This window comes from Micromys minutus (assembly GCF_963924665.1).
Source record: "Micromys minutus genome assembly, chromosome: 21".
In the NCBI taxonomy this organism is placed as follows: Eukaryota; Metazoa; Chordata; class Mammalia; order Rodentia; family Muridae; genus Micromys; species Micromys minutus.
In genome coordinates this window covers 10537318-10560241 of record NC_137956.1, presented here as the reverse complement: position 1 = coordinate 10560241, position 22924 = coordinate 10537318, and the positions used below count along the sequence as shown (strand labels likewise).

At 38.6% G+C, this 22924-nt stretch overlaps 1 protein-coding gene across 31 annotated transcripts in view; it reads left to right on the top strand.

Moving 5' to 3' along the window:
• MLIP (muscular LMNA interacting protein) overlaps positions 1–22625 on the top strand; it is a 254915-nt gene extending 232290 nt beyond the window's left edge. For 29 of the 31 annotated variants that reach the window (XM_080934382.1, XM_080934393.1, XM_080934374.1 and 26 more), the window contains 2 exons: positions 7770–7844; positions 20591–22625. In XM_080934382.1, coding sequence (XP_080790508.1) covers positions 7770–7844; positions 20591–20593 — 78 coding nt within the window. In that variant the 3' untranslated portion in view covers positions 20594–22625. The remainder of the gene's footprint in view (positions 1–7769; positions 7845–20590) is intronic. The other 2 variants (XM_080934375.1, XM_080934388.1) reach the window with 1 other exon arrangement.
• The last annotated feature ends 299 nt before the right edge of the window (positions 22626–22924 follow it).

Below are 22924 nucleotides of genomic sequence, written 5' to 3'. Positions count from 1 at the left end.
TTGCTCAAATCAACTCTCTCTTCCTTCCATAATCCTATTCCATTGTGGTCAAGATTTTATTTTAATTGACTAATTAATTATAATATTTATTATTATTTTGGTAGAAAGGATAGCACACCCAGAACCTCACATTTAGTAAGCAAATGTTCTCTTGCTGAGCTATGGCCAGTGTGGGGCAGATTTTAAGATTTGAGAAACTGAGGCATTGAGAGTTTATATAGAGCATCGTACTATAGACAAATTTGTAAACCTTTGAACACTGCCAAAAGTGACTTATTTCCAATACAAGAAATACTTAAGCTACCTTCTTTTTTTTTCATTTTTTTAAACGACTTTATTTTACAAAACAAAGATAAATGTACAGATTTTAAACATTTTTTGCTTAAAATTATATATTTTTGTCAGTACTGTTTTTTCAGATATTAAAATAATTTTTACATAAAACTATGTGAATATATTTTTTAGTCAGTACTTGATTTTTTTCAAGGGCTTGACAGTATGCATTGAAAACCTAATAGTTACAATGAGCGTAAAGTACATGCAAAACAAAATGCAACATGGAAATAGTCAAAGTCTTCTTGTTTTGTAAATTTTTTTTTGTTTTCTTTGTTTCTTGGACTTTATACATTCTGTGAGTTGTTTCTGGGGGAGTGCAAGCCTCTGGGGTTAGCATCCCACTATCAGTGACTGCATATTATGTCTGTTCTTTTGTGACTGGGTTATCTCACTCAGGATGATATTCTCTAGATGCAGCCATTTTCTTAAGAATTTGGTTAAGTCATTGTTTCTGGTGGCTGAGTAGTATTCCATCGTGTAAATGTACCACAATTTTTGTATCCATTCATCTTCTGAAGGACATCTGGGTTCTTTCCAGCTTCTGGCTATTATAAATAGAGCCGCTATGAACATTGTGGTGCATATATCTTTGTTGTGTATTAAAGTGTCTCTGGGGTATATGCCCAGAAGTGGAATAGCTGGTTCTTCAGGTAGTACTATATCCAATTTTCTGAGGTATCACCAGACTGATTTCCAGAGTGGTTGTATTAGTTTGCAACCCCACCAACAGTGGAGAAGTGTTCCTCTTTCTCCGCAGCCTCGCCAGCATCTGCTGTCATCTGAGTTTTGGATCTTGGCCAATCTGACTGGTGTGAGGTGGAATCTCAGGGTTGTTTTGATTTACATTTCCCTGATGGCTAAGGATGTCGAGCACTTCCTCAGATGTTTCTCAGCCATTAGGTGTTCCTCAACTGAGAACGTTTTGTTTAGCTCTGTACCCCATTTTTTAAATAGGGTTATTTGATTCTCTGTTGTCTATTAAGCTACCTTTTAAAGCAACTTATTTTCTATCTTGTGTGGTCTTTTATGCCTTATGTACCATCTACATTTTCTCTCTTCCCCTTTAAATTTTGCTAAAATGACTGGGATGATTAGGACGTACAGACTCTTCTTCTTTGGAAGAGGTGGTATTTTCCCGAAGCACGTGGAAGCCAGTCTTTCCTTGCGGGCATATGGTGTGCTGATTTTCATGGAGACAAACCCGGAGCACCACTGTGTTGTGTTGCCCCCGGGCCTGGAATTATGAGTTGTAATTCTTTAGATGTACAACTGCTAGGATATGGCAGGGATTATCATCTCATCTCCCAGCCTGTAGCCTTTTGGGAAAAAGGAAAGAAACTGATTTTACAGTGCTCATTCATTTAGCAAATTGAAGAGCTTCCTCACTGACTCTGAAGAGGAGTTGGTGCTTGTGAATATCTGCACAGCAGTTCAGTGTCATTTTCTCAGTCACTCATACAACCTTTCCCTCCGAATTTCTCCCTACGTTCTAATCATTCTAATTCTGATTTCTTTTTAGTGAGTAGATCTAAACACCCATTTCTTACTTCTAGGAGGTAACTTTGTTCATTGGGAAGTTTCTCTTGTATCCTTTTAGGATTCAGGGCTCTTAGAACTAAGCCCCAACAACACAGAGAGCATTACCTCCTAATACATCGTTATATGCTTGTATTGTTAGTGTATTAATCATGAGTATATTTTTTCAAGATTTTTTTTGAGACAGGGTGTCTCTTTATAGCCCTGGCTGTTCTGAAACTAGTTCTGTGGACTAGGTTGGTCTTGAATTTATAGAGATTTACCTGCTGTTGCCTCCTGAGTGCTGGGATTAAAGTAATGTACTGTACCTCCACAGCCTAGTTGTTATTTTATTTATTATTATAATCATATATCTATAATTATATATCATATATTATGTAATTATATTATCATAATTATATATAATAATATTATTATTAACATATTATACTATAATAATGCAATGCAATTAATATATGATATTCTGCAATTATATTATTATATTAATATTATTATACTATCACTGCCATACAAACTAATACGTAAATATTAATGAGAACATAAACCATATTTATCTCTCTCACTCTTTTGTAATCTTGATCAGGATACTATTTATTACTATGTTCATGACATCTAGCAACTTGTCTGGTACATTAATAGGTGTAAAATTAAAAAGATCCATAGTGAATAATTTTATTACACAAGCACCATGTAAGTTAATGGATTAGACACAGTCAATTTTGAGTACAGTCAATTGGAGGCGTGACTGGGCACAATCTGAAGCACATTTCCCTCCTCTTTTCCTAGGTGAATGTTGTTCATGCTCTCCCTAATGGAACTGTTGCAGCAGCTGTTAGACATGTAGTCTCATGGCCTTCTTGCATCTTCCAGTGCACAGATAAAAATTATGAAATGTTCTCTGCACCATGGAATGTTTGAAATCAGGGGCCGAAGCCCTAGATGCTTTGATTGGCCTGGCAGATTTCCAATACAAGAGAAACAATGTGGTTTATGAGTTCGAGGCTGATCACAGATAGGCTTGAACTTTCACACCCTCCTTGTAAGATTGACCAGACCGTGTTGCATTAGGATCTTCAGCTGCTTCTAATTTCTAAGGCCAGGCTGCTAGGCAGACCCAGGAGATACAAACCTCATGGGTAGATCTTCACAGAGTTCAAGAGAAACTAGAAATAAGAAGCTGTATGGAATCTCTAGAGTTAAACACTGACAGACAAAGGCTTCTTGAAAAAAAAATCACAAGAGTCAAATAGAACTTACCTGTAGTTCTTCATGAAGGTGTTTCCTGTGAGACATTCTGGATGCTGAAATAAGTCTTAACTATTTACAAATCTGGAATTTGTTACTTTGTAAATATTTTTTCTAACAGTGTAATTAATTTTTATTTATTTTATTTATTTTTCCATATCAGCTTGTTCTCTGTGCTGAGTGAGGACTCCCAGAGACTGGTGGCCTCATCCTAACAGCTTTAGACTAAGGAAGCAGGCATTGTCCTTCTTGCTTCAGTAGATTTTCACTACTACTTTCTAGACATATTTTTATAAAGGTCACATTCTACCTTGAGTTGCTATGTGTAGAGACAGAAGAAGGTACGGTTTCTGTAGATATATGATGCGAAGGTTTATGAGGTATGGTTGATGAACTTGGAAAAGCAATCTTTTTTTTTATAAATTGAACAACTTTATTTTAAAAAACAAAGATAAATGTACAGATTTTAAGCATTTTTGCATAAAAGTATATGAATACATTTTTGTCAGTACTTGATTTTTTTTTAAAGGTTTGATAGTGTGCATTAAAATTTTACTAGTTACTATGAGCATAAAGTACATGTAAAACAAGATGTCACCTGGAAATAGGCAAGGTTTTCTTGGTGTGTAAATATTAAGCATAATAGTTTTTCATTTTCATTTTTTTTGGCCTTTGTTTTTCTTGAACTTCATATAGTTTGTGAGTTGTTTCTGGGGTGTTCAGAGCTTTCTGGGGTCAGTATCCAATTACCAGTGACTGCATATTATGCCTATTCTTTTGTGACTGGGTTATCTCACTCAGGATGATATTCTCTAGATGCATCCATTTTCTTAAGAATTTTATTAAGTCATTGTTTCTGATAGCTGAGTAGTACTCCATTGTGTAAATATACCACAATTTTTGTATCCATTCATCTACTGAAGGACACCTGGGTTCTTTCCAGCTTCTGGCTATTATAAATCGGGCTGCTATGAACATTGTGGTGTATGTGTTCTTATTATATATTGGAGCTTCTCTGGGATATATGCCCAGAAGAGGAATAACTGGGTCTTCATGTCCAATTTTCTGAGGAATCACCAGACTGATTTCCAGAGTGGTTGTACCAGTTTACAACCCACCAACAGTGAAGAAGTGTTCCTCTTTCTCTGCATCCTTGCCAGCATCTGCTGTCATCTGAATTTTTGATCTTGGCCAATCTGACTGGTGTGAGGTGGAATCTCAGGGTTGTTTTGATTTGCATTTCCCTGATGGCTAATGATGTCGAGCACGTCCTTAGATGCTTCTCAGCCATTTGATATTCCTCAATTGAGAACTTTTTGTTTAGCTGTGTACCCCATTTTTAATAAGGTTGTTTGATTCTCTGGTGTCTAATCTTGAGTTCTTTGTATACTTTGGATATTATACCTCTATCAGATGTGAGGTTGGTAAAGATCAGAAAAGCAATCTTAAGTAAGGAAATTCTGAATAGTCTGTCTCACACTGATGATCCCAGGATGGTAAAACTTCCTGCAACACTTCCTCCTCTTTTGAGTTTCTGGCAGTCAAGGAAAATCTACCTTCAGACAGGAGCTATTCCATGAATGTCACAGGATTGGAATCTACTTTCTATGGGCAGGCTTACTATATTTTGCAAAGTGTCTTCCATCGAGTTGTTGGATTCTCAGTATTCTATTTGGCTTGAGGAGAATTCATCTTTGTGTCTTTTCCTGGAGGGTCACATGCCCTCTGGAGAAACAGCAGTGTGGGTGAGAAAGCCCACAGGTGGTCCACACTTCCAGGTTTCATTCTGGGCCGCTGGTAGCTGTGATCAACTGTAGTGAAAAACAAACGGAATGTGCTATTTAAATACTGCAGTAAATAATGTACAAGGTTCTAATGCAGGGTTATAGAGCTCACAGACTGATGTTTCTATCTGCAATAGAGTTACTTCCTCTCATTTCACCAGTGCATTCCATTTCCATCTCTATCCTATGCTGAATAATCAGAGATGATAATGGTAACCTTTCTGTTACATTGTTTATTTGAGGCCAAGTAGTAGATTGTTTTTCAGAACATGATAGCCTCATGTGTAGGCTTAGGGTTCCCTCTGTCCTGTATGTGTCTTTTCTCTAGGAAGCAACTATGCAAACCTAACTTTTAATATATTTCTAAAATCGTTCCTGTTCTGACTCTTGCAGGACTTTTGTACCGTGTTTTATTGCCCTCATTTCTTGACATCTCTATTCCTCATGGTTTACCAAATGTCTATATTCAGCATTTTCCTTTTCCTTCCAACATTTCCCAGCTCGCTGGTCCTAGTCACAGCATCCCTTTGCTTCTTCTATGATTCCTGGAGAGAGAGAGAGAGAGAGAGAGAGAGAGGTATCATTTTTATGGACTTTTGAAATATCTTCAAATGGCCATCAATATTTTGCTTGTCATTTACAGTGACTCTGTTCAAGTTGGAGCAGCTTATCTTGTGCCCGCTTCTTGCTTACAGTACCCAGGGTGCTCCTGTGGACACCTCTCCTCACATTCTTTTCAATTGCCCCATCTTTGGACACTGTCTCCCAGTTTCTAGCTATTGTTCTCTATTGCTACTTCTGGCCATTAAATAAGCTATCCTGTGTCTTGGTACTTTAGTTTATCTGTGAAACAGGGGTTAGACATTTGATCTCTAAATGAAGAATCTGGCTTGGGGCTTGTAATCCCAAAGATAGAAAAAGGAGGCTCAGAATTGGAAAGAAAGCTTTGGCTACAAAGTAAAGCAAGACCCTAAAAATGAAACAAAATAAAAATCAAAATTCTACATTGCTTAGCACATGAGAACTTAATGACTTGTGACGAAACTTATTAACTTTATGGGATACCAGCAGACTTCAGCTGTCTTGAAGAAAATAGAAGAGCAATTCTATTGGGCTCAAAGATCATCCTTAGGCCAAGTGAAAGTAATTTATGACCTAATAACCATTTATGATCAGTTAGCTACTGTTCTCTTTTGTTGATTGATGTATCCTTACATAGGTTTTGAAATTTAAAGTGACAATGAACTTGATTTAAGTTAAAGAGTGCCTTTGTTGGAAAGAAGGAATGGGACCTAAATGTAGATATGACTTGGTGACTTAGAAGGTTTTCTAATCTCAACAAAATGATTTTGGGGATTAGGAAATATAAAAAAATTCAGGTTGATTTTTCTGGTGAGTATTAGGAAACTAGACTAGTAATAATGTGCTATTACAGTGCTGTGGAGAGCCATACAAATGCCGTATCACCCTTCCTAGGTGTATTTAAGAGTCTGATGTGTCCAGCATAGATTACCCGGGTTGGAAGTCCGAGCAGTACAAAAGCTAGTCATTCCAAGTGATGCTTAGTGTCAGTCAGACCATGAGACGATGTGACAGTGGATGCTTTCAGCTCCTTCCCAGGTTATTAAAGCTTGGAATGGCTTCAATAACTTTAGTCAATTAGGACTCCAGATGCTGTGATAAGCACAGAATGTGTAGCAGGGGTGGGGTTTAAGGGTTAGCATTTTAAGTAAAAGCGAGCTCAGTTTTGTAAAGCGGCTCTAACTGAGTGGGTCCTGATGAAGTGGCAGCAGAGAGAACCTGGAGTCTTCTCAGCAGCCAGGGTCAGAGGCTGCCCAGGGCAGTTGCAGCCACTGGCCTCTTTCAACTTGCTTTGAAGGATTAAGAGGTAGTCACTGTCCCATTGTTTGCTCAAAGCAGGATTCTGTTGAAAGTGGAGGGGTCCAGTCATCTCTGTCTCCCAGATTTGCCTCTGAAAGAAAGGAATGTGCCTGGCAAAAGGTTTCAATACCTTAAAGTTGGAGCCATCAAGAGGGTAGGCAGCTAGGAGTGGAAACTTGGGTCCATAATCCCAGATTTGGGAGGCTGATGGAGGAGTCCTAGGTCATCAAGCTAGGCTGTGTAATGAGACTATCTTTAAAAATAAAGAAAGGCAGAGGGTAGGAAATTGTGTTTCAGTACATATTCTGTGTCACAGTTTGATCCTTACTGGCATGCTATGGCCTTCCTTCTACCTTAGTGAGTCTAAGGGTCTGCATAGCACTCAGAATAATCATGCATAAAAGTAAAATTTTCCACATAGAGGAAGAGCCTCTTCCTGTTAAATGTTACAATGCTACATTGCATTATGACAACATTAATCTGGTAGAATTACAAAATGTATGAAGTTTCTGTGTTTTAAAATTATTGAAGTTCACAACAATGTATAATATTGTATTATTCCAGGAGATGTATACTCTCTTGAGATGTATGTATATTTATTGTCCTAACATGAAGAATTGCTTTTCCTTTGGAATTATATTAGCAGAGCCAGCATTGGAGGCTTGAAACATCAATTTCACTTAGACTCTTTTCTATAAAATGCATCAGTGTTTTCAGCATTCAACTAATGACAGTATCTGCTGTAATTCTAAGGCCAGTTGGAGTTGATTTGTGACAGAAGAATGCATAAGATGTGTTTTTGTGATCAGAGTACCCATCTCTTGACCAAACACTTCCCATATATCCGCAATGACAGACAAGTACCAATACTTACATTTGGTAAAATCTACTACTGTTTACAGCAAAATCTTAGATGTCATTATCTAAATAACTGTTGAAATGAAACCTAAACATCTGTTTCTCCTCACTTTGGCTCCTGATTACAAGCTGGACATCTGTTCTGTGAAGCTGGGTCATCCCATGGTGACAATACCTGAACATGATACTCTTGACTCTAAAGAGGTAACATAAGATAGGAGTGAAGATCTCTGTTGTATTGGTTGTAGAAGTAAGCCAATCTTATTTCTTTCCATATCAACAAAATCATGACATTTCTAGTTTTGAGATATTACATAAATAATTCCGACATTTATCCCTTCCCTTTCTCCATCCTTGTTATTTTTTAATTCATGGCCTCTGTTTTTATTGTTATTGCCTATGTGTATGTGTATACATATGTATTCCTAAATATAACTGGCCCAGTCTGTATGAGGTGGGCTGGTATGTACGTTTTCAGTCTAACCACTTGGCATTATAAAACTGCTTTGATTGCTTTTCTCTAGGAAAGGCTATTTTTCTATCCTAAGCTTTCCCTGGTTGTCTGTCGTTCTTCTTGTTGAGTTGGGGCCCTATGGGCATTTCCCTTTCCACTTTGGTGTGTTTATCGGGTCATTGTTGTTCAGCTTATGCTTAGGGGGTCATGTTGGTTAGATGGTAAAGATGTAGTTTCTAACATTACTAGGAGATACAATCTCACACCTATTTCCCCTATCTTTAGCAATGTTCTCTAAGCCTTAGGTATAATAGCATTTTGTTTATGTGTGATTGGAGATGGCTCCATAACTGTACATTTTTATTGATTGTGGGTTTTTTTTTCAGTCCTCTTTATCTTTGCTAAGTAAAGTAGTAGTTGTGTAGTCAATACCTATGACTTCACTGGTCCTGGTTAGCTATGTTGCCAGTGCAAGGCACAAGTTATTTCTTGGTGAGTAGTTTTTTAGCCCCATTAGAGAGATGTTGATTACTGCTAAGGTATTCATGCTACTACTGTACTCTTAGGGTTATATGCCATGCAGGTCATGGTTGTAGTTAATAAATGTTATAGCTACTACAACTGTTGATTGCTTCCCTGCATTGGAAGTTTGTATAGGTCTCCAGGAATTATGAAAGCTATTTAGAACTCAGGGGGAAGGTATTCATGTCAGTTTCAGCTCATGGGCATCTTGGCTGTGTTTCTGAAGTGTATGGCCTCTTCATCAACAGGGACTTCCTTCTACTTCTGAGAGTAATGGAGGGCAATAGCCGTGTAGGCTGTATGGGTTGGGAGTCCCTTGGAAGGTCCCAACCAATGACTGAAAAGAGGGCATTTTATGTCTAGTATTGAGGACTTTGTTAAGTAAACATTTACCCTTGGAGGCAACATTGTAATAACTTTTTTTTAAAAAAAAGGATCTAATATTGTTTAATAATTAATCAGGGGTTTCTCTCCCATCTTTGATTATTTAGTTCCCAGATAAAAGATACACAATTTTTATATTTATAATAAGCCTTTAAAGCAGCAGAGCTGGGCAGATATCACCCTCTTAGCTATTGGTATCTACTTCTCTATCAATAACTTGCCATGTTCTGCCTGGGATGCTCTTACTCGGATTGGCCACCCTCATGGTCTCATGATCCCTTGTCCCAATGGCGACTTCCTCTCTCCTCTCCTCGCTTCTCCCTTCACTTTCCTCTCCTCCTGGTCTCCTCCTTCTCTGACCCCAAGCCCAGGAACCAAAGTCCTCCCTACCTCTCTTCTGCCCAACAACAGGCTGCAGGTATTTTTAAGGACCAATCAGAGATAGCTTGCTGGGGAGATTCCATTAGCATCATTTCCTGTACATAAGGATTTCCTCATCCCTGGAAGCAACCAGGGTGAGGGTGGGGGGGCAGTATTTAACATTACAATATATAGCAACACACCAAACTTCAACAAGATAATGATTACCTGGCTGAGAATGTTGTTTTGAAGCACCTGATGATTTAGTAAGCCTTTTTTCTTCTTGCTGTGTGAAGAGGAACCACTGGAAACCCATCTACACTTACTACTTGGACAAACCCAGTTGTCAATCTTAGGCATTTTTATGTTCAGCTGTAAAACCCACTTCTCACTGTTGAGTGTGGGTGTGTGTCCTGTGAAACCTGCAGTGCGTTTTAGTCAGAGTTGCTGTGTTCCCAGGCTGTCAGTTACTGGGACATAGGATGGTTCTACTCCCGGACCACATTTTCAACTCCACAATTAGTTCTATACATTGGCACGAATCTATAATAAAGCACAAGCCGGCTCTGCCATAGCATCCCGATGTCATGCACTAAATTTTTAGGCATATTCATATTTAAGCTGATAAACAGAGGCTAAATTTTAACCCCCACCCTTTTTTTTTTTTTTTTTTTTTTTTTTTTTTTTTTTTTTTCCAGAAGCCATAATGCTCAAAGAAAGCAATTCAGCAAAAAGTTCTTATGTTTGGTTTCATTTGTGGTCCTCAAAAGGAGTATGTTGATTTTTTTTTTTTTTACAATATTTCAGATAAAGTGGAAATATGATAAAATGTAAATTTAATATTGAATTAGTGTGTGTGTGTGTGTGTGTGTGTGTGTGTTTATGTGTGTGTGCATGTGCGCATGCCACAGTATGCATGTGGATATCAGAGGACAATGGCCGGTTCTTTTATTTACCATGTAGGACCCAGGATTGAACTCAGCTTATCAAGCTCAACAGCAAGCACCTGACCATTGCCTCTTCTCCCTCCACTCCTCACAGGTCCAGCCTTCCTTTCTCCCCAGATCTACAACTCCTGTTTTCTTCAGAAAAGAGCATGCTCACCAGGGATGCAATAAGACTAGACACAGCCCTCATGTCAAGGGCAGGCAACCTGGTAGAAGAAAAAGGGTTCCAAGAGCAGGCAAAGGAGTGAGAGGCACCCCCACTCCCACTGTTGAGAGTTCGACAAATTCCCAAGCTAAACCACAACAGTGTGTGTGTAGAAGACTTAGCACAGGCCCATGCAGCCCCATGGTTACTGTTTCAGTCTCTGTGAGCCCTTGTGGGTGCTGCTTAATTGATTTTGTGAGCCTTGTAAATATATTTGTTTTAGATATTTTTCACAAATAGGAGAAAACATTATGAATCAGAGAACTAAGAAGAGAAAAAAAATTCTAAAATAAAATTCAAATCTACCTTTCAAGATATACCCACAATTTAGGGTACATTATGCATTTTCAGAAACTGACACTCCTATTCCTATGTTTAAGGGAAAATCCAAAATCTGGATTATTAGTTTATGTTTCATGCACTTTGAAGAAGATTTGTGTACATTTATGTATGTATATATATATATATATATATATATATATATATATATATATTTTTTTTTATGAGATAAGGTCTCATGTAGCTCAGGCTGGCCTTGAAATATCTATATATCCAAAGATGACCTTAAACTCTAAATTTTCTTGTCTCCATTGTGACTAGAGGGGTGTGTCACGATTCTAAGCTAAACTTATTTATTTATTATTAACAACAATAATAGTTATTATTTTTATTGGATAGTCTGTATTTACATTTCAAATGTTATCCCCTTTCCCCCTCTCCCATCCCACCTTCCTCCCTCTCTTGCTTCCATGAATATGACCCCATTCCCAACAACCCACTCCCAACTCAGCCCCTTGGCATTCCCCTACACTGAGAAAATGAGCCTTTACAAAGGCCTTTCCTCCCATTGACGTGAGACAATACCATCCTTTGCTACATATGCACCTGGAGCCATGGGTCTCTCCATATGTACTCATTGGCTGGTGTTTTAGTCCCTGGAAGCTCTGGGGTATTTGTTTGGTTAATATTGTTGTTATACCCATGGGATTGCAAAACCCTTTCAGCTCCTTCAGTCCTTTATCTAGCCTTCATTGGAGTCCCGTATTCAGACTAATGGTTAGCTGCAAGCATCCTCATCTGTATCAGTATGACTCTGACAGTCTCTGAGAAGGCATCCATATCAGGCTCATACCAGTAAGCACTTTTTGGCATCAGCAATAGAGACTGGGTTTGGTAACTGCATATGGCATGGATCCCTAGATGAGGCAGTCTCTGGATGATCTTTTCTTCAGTCCATGCTCCTTTATTTGTCCCTGTGTTTCCTTCCATGAGTATTTTGCTCTCCCTTCTAAGAAGGACTGATACATCCACAATCTGGCCTTTCTTCTTTTTGAGCTTCATAAAGTCTGTGAACTGTTTCTTGGGTATTCCAAGTGAATGCATACCATGTGTGTTCTTTTGTGACTGGGTAACCTCACTCAGGATGGTATTTCCTACTTCCATCTATTTGCCTAAGAATTTCACGAAGTCATTGTTTTTTTTAATAGCTAAGTAGTACTCCTTATGTAAATGTATCACATTTTTCTGTATCCATTCTTCTGTTGCAGGACATCTGGGTTCTTTCCAGTTTCTGGATATTATAAATAAGGCTGCTATGAACATGGTGGAACATGTGTCCATATTTTATGTTGGACCATCTTTTGGATATATGCCCAGGAGAGGTTTGGCTGGGTCCTCAGGTAGTACAATGTTCAATTTTCTGAGGAATCACCAGCCTGATTTCCAGAGTAGTCATACCAGCTTGCAATCCTACCAACAATGGAGTCGTGTTCCTCTTTCTTCACATCCTCACCAGCATCTGCTGTCACCTGCCTTTTTGATCTTAGCCATTCTCACTGGTATGAGGTGGAATTTCAGGGTTGTTTTGATTCACATTTCTTTGATTACTAAGACTCTTGAACCTTTCTTTAGGTGCTTCTCAGCCATTCGATATTCCTCAGTTGAGAATTATTTGTTTAGCTCTGTACCCCATTTTTAACAGGATTATTTGATTCTCTGGAGTCTAACTTCTTGAGTTCTTTGTATATATTGTATATTAGCTCTCTATCAGTTGTAAGATTGGTAAAGATCTTTTTGGTAGTTTTGGGCTATTGCCAGTGTCTTTTGCCCCACAAAATCAATGCAATTTTATGAGGTCCCATTTGTCAATTCTTGTTCTTAGTGTATAAGTTATTGGTGTTGTGTTTAGGAAAATTTTCCTTTGCCTATGTGTTCTAAGCTTTTCCCCACTTTATTTTCCATTAGTTTAAGGGTACCTCGTTTTATGTGGAGGTCTTTGATCCACTTAGACTTGAGGTTTGTACAATGGGATAGGAATGGATCAATTTGCATTCTTCTACTTGCTGACTGCCAGTTGAACCAGCACCATTTGCTGATGATGCTGTATTTTTTTTCTTTGAATGATTTTTACTCTTTTGTCAAAAATCAAGTGACCATAGGAATTTGGGTTCATTTCTGTTTCTTCAATTCTATTCCATTCATTTACCTGCTCGTCTCTGTACAAATACCATGCAATTTTTATCTGATTGAACTTTAATACAGATTGTGGTCAGGGATGGTGATTTTCCCAGAAGATTTTTTTATTGTTTTGGGTTGTTTTCCATATCCTGTGTTTTATTATTACAAATGAACTTTCAAATTCCTCTTTCCAAATCTATGAAGAATTGAGTGGGAATTTTGATGGGGATTGCATTGAATCTGTAGATTGGTCAAAAGATGGCAAGATGGCCATTTTTACTATATTAATCCTGCTCAAAAAAAGGAAGGCCAAAATGGGGATGCCTCAGTCCTTCTTAGAAAAGAGAACAAAACTCTCATGGTAGAAAATGCAAGGTCAGATAGAAAAACAGGAATTGAAAAAAAGATCACTTAAAAGCTGCCTCACCTGGGGATCCACTACATCTGCAATCACCAAATTCAAGCACTATATATGGTCCCAAAAAGTACGTAGTGTCAGGAACCAGACAAAGATGCCCTCTCTTGGACTATGCTAGAGTCATATAGATACAGCTGAGCATGTTTGCAGATAACCATTGGTCTGAACTCAGGGATCCCAATGAGGTTGCTAAAGAGCGAATCTAAGGAGCTGAAAGGGGTTGCAACCTCATGGGAAGATAACATTATCAACCATCCAAACCCTCAAAAACTCTCATGGAGTAAAACACCAACCTTTGCATGCACTTTGAGAGACCTATTGATCCAGCTGTGTATGTAGCTGAAGATAGCAGTGTCTGGCATCAATGTGAGAAGAGGCTTTTGTTCCAGAGAGGGCAAGTTGTCCCAATACAGGGGAATGACAAGGCAATGGGGTGAAGAGGGTGATCAGAAGGGAGTGCACCTTTGTGAAGGCATCTGGAGGGGGAGGCCTGGATGGAGGCAGGGAGGTGTAAAGGGATAACATCTCAAATGTAAATACAGAGTATCTAATAAAAACAAAGTAAGCCAGTGGGTAATATTTAAAAAACAATTTTAGTTAGATTAGAAATACATGCAAACCGTCATAGAAGGACCTAAGTGGTCACATTAGTGAGTGGTAAAAATGGCCAGCATGAACGGAAACAAATAATGAATGTAGGTTGTAGTCTGCTGCCAATGTGACATAGGCAGTATTAGCTTTTGGACATTTTGAGCAATTTATCAACTTTATACCACTTTTTAAGCTATGCATTATCTCCAAAACCTTGCCTTATTATTTTCTTTTTCTTTATAAAATCAACAGATTAAAGAAAAATATTGTTTTTATAAAGCATTTGTCATCTTATGACTATAAGCCTGGGAGATTAAAACCTCCTATTGCATATTCAAGTATACACATAGAATTACACATTCAAATACATATTCACACTCTCATGCATACTTACATATATATACACACATATACACACATGCAGACATATACATATACATAATATACCCATTTCACATGTACATATGCAAACATGTACATACACATGCATAAGCATACACAAATATGGCTGTGGATAAATTTTCTCAGATAACCAGATTGGCTTCCTAAATAACCAATTCAAGAATGTATCAGTTGCCTGAACAATGGAAGGCCACATTTGGTGATTTGTATTGCTCACAGTTATATAATAAATTCCAAATAGTTGAATATTTAACACTTTACAGCGAGCCTTTCTGACCTCAAATTAATAATCTCTTAGTGGAGATCTAGAGGAGAACCTTGTAATCTTCTACAAGTAGTTACTTCTCCTTGCATGTAGCATATCTTGTAAATTCAGCATTAGATATGCATATACACATGTACATATATATGTACTTTTAAATATGCATTCCTTGATTCACAAATGACTTTATAACTCACTTCTCTTTTTCTAGGATTATCTGTGAATGCCATGGTGAAGAGCAACATATTAACAAACTTGCCCTCTTCTGTCTTCTGTTAAGGACATCCCAAGATGGTTTGGTTTTAGCCTCAGGATTAGTTGACTTCCAGAACAGGGCCAGATTTCCTTCTTGATAGCACAGTAGTTCATTATTCACCAGTTTTCTATGAAACTCATACTCTGCGAATTCCTCTCCCAGTTTTATAATGATTTGTGTATCGGGCGCTGGGAAATGAATTTAAGGTTTGTGCAAGCTGGGAAACACTGTCTCTGAGCTATGCCCCCAGGTGTTCTCTTGTTTTCTTACCCCCTCTCTTTGCAGATTTTGATAGATATTAAGGATTGTCTGGATTCTGTTTCTGATATAAAGGAACAGTGATTATTGGCTGCTGTGTGGCAAGTGAATTTTATGTGCCAATCTTATGGTGAATTCCAAAGACTCTGTTGACATACAGAGGTCCTGTACACCAGAAAAGCATCCTCGTTCTTACAATGAACACAGAAAAGACGGAGAGTCACTTCCTCATAGAAACTGTTTTCACATTCTGGTTTGATTCAAGTAAATATAATCTCCAAACTAACTTCTCAAAATTAAACATGGATCAGTGTTGGATTGCTAAGAATTTAAGGCTGGGATTTCAAAGGTGAACTTGAAACCTGGCTTATCCGGTGATTAAGGAAGGGCCACATACTTTGACACATAACTCGCTAAAGGAGCAGAGTGAATTTGTCTCAACAAAAATAGATGTATTCACAACAGGCATACGAATGGCTATATAGAAGGCCATCCCTACCCCTAGGTTAACAACAACAAATCATCAAACTGACTGTCTTGCAATTATTTCCTCTGTCATAAGCCCATGTCTATGTAGGTAAAATGTGCCCCCTTTAAAGATTTCTTCTTGATAACTCCACCCAGGAGTTCTGTCATTTCCATCATGATCATTCCACCTCCCCTCTCCGCCTCTTCTGATGCTCACTCCCCAGTCCTCCTTTCTGGAAGCCCTCATACTGTTTTCAACAACAGATAGTGTTGCCATATATTTAACAGCATCAACTCAGCAGAATGTGATGCTTATCATGCATAATACCTTAAGAGATTGCAAACCTGGGAGAATTCTTATCATAAAGCCAATTAGACATAGTCTATTAAGTCTGTTCTCTCAAGGATAAATAAGTTAGTTATCCTGAAGTAGAAAGCATCACTGTACTGCTTGTAATGCAAAGCTTGTCCCTGATTCCTCTTGTAATTGGGAGACTTATCTGTGTCTAATTTTTACTCAAAAAAACAAATTAAGCACCTTTGGGATGTAGAGTAATCAGGCGTTAATTTACTCTGGGAGCTAGAGGGGGAGGGGGAGGAAGAAGAGGAGAGAGAGAGAGAGAAGAGAGAGAGAGAGAGAGAGAGAGAGAGAGAGAGAGAGAGAGAGAGAGAGAGAGAGAGAGAAAGAGAGAGAGTGAGAGAGAGCAAAACAAGAGCAAGGGCTAGAACAAGAGCTAGAGGGTGTTTTCACTTTGAAAAAAAGATGGCTAAATACTCAGAAAAGACTTTCCAGGGTCTCACAAAACTCCCATCTAGTTCCCCAAAGGATTTCTAATCCATTCAAAAGATAAAGACAGTATTGCTGACCAATTTTCTAAAATGCATCAAGATAAGGAGGAGAGAGAAATATGTTCCATTATGTTTAGTTGGGATGGTGAAGGCTGTATTTTAAACGTCCATCTGTCTTGATTTTGTAGGAAAATCCTAGAGTCTCTCAACTAGGTAACAGGAAAAAGAGAGTCTCATTTGTCTTTCCTTTCTAAGACTTTGGGTGGATCTACTAAAGAGAGGTATGAATCCAACCATCTTGAGGTGTTTTCTCCAAGGGCATCTTAGCAGATGAAACATAGTCTGTGTACTGTTGTGAGCTATGAACTGAGCAGGCACCAGGCACTGGAATGAGATAGTTGGAATAATGGGATCACAGACTTGAAAAACCAGGTCCTGCAAGCTACGCATAGCTTTGTTTTGTTCTGACAGGCAACAGCTATAGGGAGAGCCTCTATTTTAATTGTTGGGGACCCACATGAAGACTGAGCTGTATAATCTGCTACATATGAGTGTGGGGCTTTGGGCCAGCCTGTATATACCTTTTTTTTTTTTTTTTGGTGCTTCAATTCTGAGAGTCCTCAAGAAGCCAGGTTAATTGGCTTTGTTGGTCTTCCTATGGACTTTCTATTCCCTCCAAGACCCTCTATTCTTCCCCCAGCTCTTAATAAGATGCTCCAAGTTCCATCTAATTAATATTTGGCTGTGAATCTCTTCATCTGTTTCAGTCAGCTGCTAGGTAGATCCCCAGAGAACAGCTGCTAGGTAGATCCTCAGATATGCTTGAGTCCTATCTACTATCGTAACGGAGTATCATTAGCAGTGTCAAGGATTAGTGCTTGCCCATGGGATAGGTCTCAAGTTGGGCCAAATTATTAGTTGTCCATTCAGTTAGTCTCTGCTCCATCTCTGTTTCTCCATTTCTTATAGATAGGACAAAAGTTTTGTCGGTAGGTTGGTGTCCTTATCCCTTTGCTGGGAGTCCTGCCTGGCTGTAGGAGGTGACCCCTTCAGTTTCCATTTCTCCATGCCTAGGAGTCTAAGCTAGAAGCCTCCCACATCCCAGGTCTCTGGCAAGTCCTAGAGATGATCACCAATCCCTGACCCCTGACAGCTGTAGATTTCCATTCCTTCTCTTGGCCCTCTGTTTCTCTGTCCTGTCACTTCCTACACCAGATCCCCAGTAACCCCCATTCACATCTCCATGTCCTTTCCCACCAAGTTTCCTCCCTCCCCTTAATTAGGCTTTGTTCTATGGATAATAAACTATAATACCACATATCATGAATTATTTCATGTTGGTTGTAAGTACCTTAGTCAAGAAAGAAGTTCACGGAGATACTAAGTCTTCATATTTCTTAAGAAGCAGATGGGATTCAGCCTTCTTAGAAGAGACTGACTCCCAGTTAGCTCACTCCGGTTGCTTTATTCAAACATTCTACAAGGTTAATTGGACCATGAAATGTTGCAGCTACCAAAGTTATATTGTCCATGAGAGAAGACAATCCACAGAAATCTCAGTCCCTTTTGACCATGGCTTGACATAATCGAGGGTACAAAGTCTTGCTTGTCAAGAATGTCTTAGGACCAAGGTCAGTGAAGCTGCAAGCTCTCATGTAGCACCAAGAGTAGATTCTCTAAGCAGACATCTCTTCAAGGTTCAAACAGTCTCACAACAATGTCTCAGCCTCTATTAGTTGACCCAAACATAGCAGTCTTTGGTGAAACATTTCACTTAAAGCAAGACACAAAGAGCCAGACATAAAGGATTTAATGTGTGTGTGTGTGTGTGTGTGTGTGTGTGTGTGTGTGTGTGTGACTACAAAGATGTCTTCTCATCAAGGCAAACATAAATATGTGCAAATGACTCATATTCTTAATGGGAGAAAATTATTTAATGTTAGTGTGTGCATTTCTTGGAAATAGTTCTGAATGCAGGAAGTATGAAACCTGGTTTTATATTTCAAGCACAATTTGCTTTTGTCTTGCAGGAAAATGTATGAGTATTTACATTACAGTGGCACAAAAACCTATTTACATTATCCATTCTTAAAACGAAATGCTTTCTGTAACATCCGCTTAAAGTTTCACAGGCTTCACTCACTAATTTATCAAAGTAAACTGTTACAAGAACAGTTGGAGTAAGTTTCTCTTCAGAGTTATGAATTTGAAGTGTATTGAGTTCTTTCTGATATTTTCTTAAGCCCAAATAAGTGTGTTGCTTGTTCAGTTGGCACTATAAAGCTGGTCCTACCTGACAGAGCGTCAGCTTGAAGATAAGGATGTTTTATTGATTTATTTAATTTTCTTCATCCTTCTTAAGTGTTTACAATTGTTCCTCTTGTGTTTGGCTCCTTAGCTATATTGAGATTGGCAAAGGAACAGCGAGGAGGACTTCAGACTGCATTCACAATGAGGGCTCTACCTGTCAGAGTGCCATCTATCTATCATTTCTAACCAGACTCTGAATTGTGGTGCCAAACATGACTTTGTTCTCCCAGCAGCATCTGAGGGCGAGGATGAGCATGGCCTGAACTGTTTGTCCTGATCCAGCATCTTTAATCATGTACAGAACTACAGTGTGCCATGTTTGGCATACTCTGTCTGAGAGATCACAGTGCACATACTGTTTTATTCAATGTAAACACATGTGAACACATTTCTGGTGAGAGGATATAAGGCATTCTAAATATCTGCATTGGTATAGTTATAATAGACTATAATGCCATACCAACAATAAAAACAAGTAGAGACTCTGATTAAATTAAGGTTGAGTGTGTAATAGAGTAGCCTTACATGTGGTATTTAATCTTCTTGGAATTTAATTTTATTCACTGTAAAATAACATCAAGATATCATGTTGTACACATTTAAATATATATATATATATAAATATATATATATATTAATATATATATCAATGTTTAGCACATATACATCACAACATTTCATAAATGTGAGCCAAATGATGAGTTTAAAAATTATTTAACTACCACATGAGGACATCTTGAGAAAAATTTGATGGATAACTTTTATTTGATAGCAATACATGAGATTAATAACTTAGTCACTTCCTCAGATGATCCCAAAGAATGAGTGCTCTGGTTCTTATTTTATGGTTAATGGCTGTAATTGGCTGAACCCTTAAGTGCTGCACAGAGCTTCCCCTCAAACTTAATGCTTTTCCTCCTTCTTATTCCACTCTTCTGAATACCATTTATTATAAAGGATGTGGATGGTATATACTTTTCATCATGCTACTAGATTTCCTTTCTGCCTTAGCTACTCCTTGAGGCCTTAGACACATCTTGGAGCCATCCCCAAAGCATAGGTCTTTTGGGCCTCTACCCCTGCCCATGGTCTAACCTAGTGTAAAGCTGAAAGTATTACCCATGAAAGAACAATTGGCCTCCTTTATTTTCCTCTGGCCATGTTGGATTGTTTTTATTCCTTCTCTCATGGGCTAACACCTCGAAATTGAAAGCTCGAGTAATTCCCTCCCTTGTCATCACATCGTAGTGATCTATCAAACTGTGTTTTAGAAATCAGTTTTCTTTCCATCTCATCTCGAGTGCTTTCTTTTGTCCTCTTGGTCTCCACTGCTGCAAACGTCCATCTTCATTAGTCAAGTTTATCTTCTCTGTTCCAGGCAGCCTCACTGCATCAACTGGGAACAAACAGAAGCAGGCAAATAAAGACATACTTGTCATCATTTCCCTACTGACAGCAGCCTAAGGGAGTCAACACAGAAAGACAAAGGGACCCTTGCCGTCTCTGCTTTACGCCAGGGTGCATCTTACAGAATGCGGGCTTCAATAGAATTCCTTCTCATTTTTCCTTCTTGGTTTAGTTATTACATCTTAGGGAATGATACAGGCAATGCTACAGATAGTCGAGATTCTGAAGGAAGGTGGGATGTGTACTTGTGCTCATTAGATATTGTGCTCATTAGACAGCACCAACCTGGAAAGCCAACATGACTGTTGGAAGACCAGATCAGATCTGCGGAGCCCTCCAGACTAGTGCCCAATGGAGGAACTCTTTTCACATTTGATTCTACATCCACCCATTAATGTATAATTTTTGAATATTATTCTAGATGTTCTCATGTTTCTCAATCTATTGTCTTATTTTGCAGTGACGAAGCTGGAGTGGAGGTGGAAAGCAGTCTACTGAAGAGTTTTGGAATGCCAGTGCTAGCTGCTTGCTAGACTTAACTCACGCTTTTTCAGAAGGAGTGCTCTGTTGATGATCTCAGCCTAGCAGAAGCACCTAAAGGCTTGCTGCAGCCACATAGCATCACCACACTTTACGAAATCCAGAGCAGGATAATAGCCCTTTAGTTTTCTTGCTTTGCCATTCAAGCCTATAACGCCTTCTATTAAGTCGACAGCAATACTAATGTTCCCTATATTTAGCAGTCAAATAAAGAAGAATTATAGCTGAATACAAGAACGACTGTGACTATGTTTCTGATGGCAGTTTGTTTTGTGTATAAATTACTATCGAAATCAGGTTTCATTATTTTTAAAATAGTATTTGCACCTCACAAAATACTGATATTTTTGGGTCCATCAGTGAAACGACAAGTATGAGAAAGATGGTTTTTTTCATAATGCACGCTACCCCATAAACTGTTAGGGTTCTGATGTGCTGCACGGACTGTGTCCCAGGGACCACCTAAGGGTGATGACCAATATTATGCAGGAGATGTCTCAAATAGCCATGTCTCTGCTTATGGATATTTGATTCTTAAAATGTCATCTCTAGATCATGCTCCCACAAAACAAACCCACACTATGATAGCAGTCCCAGGAGCCCAGTAGGGCCATAGTTGCTGCCAGTTCTATTGAGCATGAACCATTAATTCCCTGGTTGTCATCCCAGAAGTTGATCTTAGTGTCCTCTATTAATTTCCTCCTTTTGTCCATCAGGGAAGACCAAGAAAACACCCATTAAGGCTCCTCAGCCGTTCTCAGCAGCAAACTTCAGGTAGCAGAGGAGCCATTGCGACATCTTTTTTACTTGCTCTTGGCATATAGCTCACACTTCCTGAGAACTAGATCTCAGCAACTGCTTATTCTTCTCATTGCTTTATGAGCCCAGCCATCCAGTTCAAGGGAGGTTCGTAAACAGTAGCAACTGGAGCTGCGATGCTCTATTATCAGCCATCAGTTTCTACCTGAGTGTATAATTAATATTTAATAATCAATTCCAGTGTAGGGTTGCTACTTGCCCCAATGGTTTATGTTCACAAATGAAACACCACACACACACACACACACACACACACTTTATATTTTAATATGCCTTAATTAGCACAGTAGCTGGGCATGTGCTTATCCCCCATGCTGCTAGAATCTACCTCCCACTGATAATCCTGAGTTACTACTTACTAATTTCTATGTTCCATCTTGGCTGCTCTAGACCTAGTTGAACAGCCCTCTGGGTCTTGTTCTTTTCACCTCCTTACATGGCGGCTTTGCTCCTTTCTCCTGTCCCTACCTCAGGCATGGTATCTCTTTCTTTCCTCCTTCTCCAAAGTCTCCAGCCAGGGAAAACTAACCCCCCTTTCTCTCTCTGCTCCCTAGCTATTGGCTGCTGACATCTTTATTTATCAATCCAAATTAACTGTGGGTAGGATCCCAGAAGCTATGTGCAGACCCTCTTGTGCAAACTAATTTGGGGGACACAGATTAGCATTAGAACTCAAGCAGCTGTACCTGGAAATATAAACTTTGCATTTTTGCTGTTGGTGTTAGAGGTGAAAAGAAGTCTTGGTGAAGATCTCTGTTCATCTCTCATCCCTGAACAACCACACCATCACCACAGACAACAGAATAGGGCTTAGCACTCACAGAGTCCTGATATTAAATAGTTACCACAAATTGTTAAGGTGAGTTCATTTGTGTTTACCTTCATAAGAAATGATTTTGTGAGGCAGATATCATTACCTGTTTTATGTTTACAAAAGTAGGCATATCCAAATGGTTAAATCAAGCCAGTAAGTGGACAGGTGGAAGCCAGGTAAATTGATTCTAACACTGATACACTTTTTAAAAGTTTCATTTATTCATCAATCTACTCATTCATTCCATTGTTGGTCATACTCCCCAGACCAAGCCCAATTGTTATAAATTTGGGTAAATTCCTTCTAGTATTTGATGATTAATTGGTGACTCCTTTTATAATATTTTCAATTGTTCCCTTAAAGAAGGCAAATAGTCCTATATGTTTTATATTTGTATGTTTTGAATATTTTTGCATAAGTATTCAATAAATATAAATTATATTGCTTGCTTACATTGCTTCCAGTATAGCTGTACCCAGTTTTAATTCTACCAGAAATTCAACAACTGTAAAGACTTTAAATATGTGAAAGTTGACTGAATGTGTTATTCAATATATATGTTCAAAGGCTTGTGTTACATGTTTTATGTTGTTGTAACAAAATAACTGACATTAACTAAAT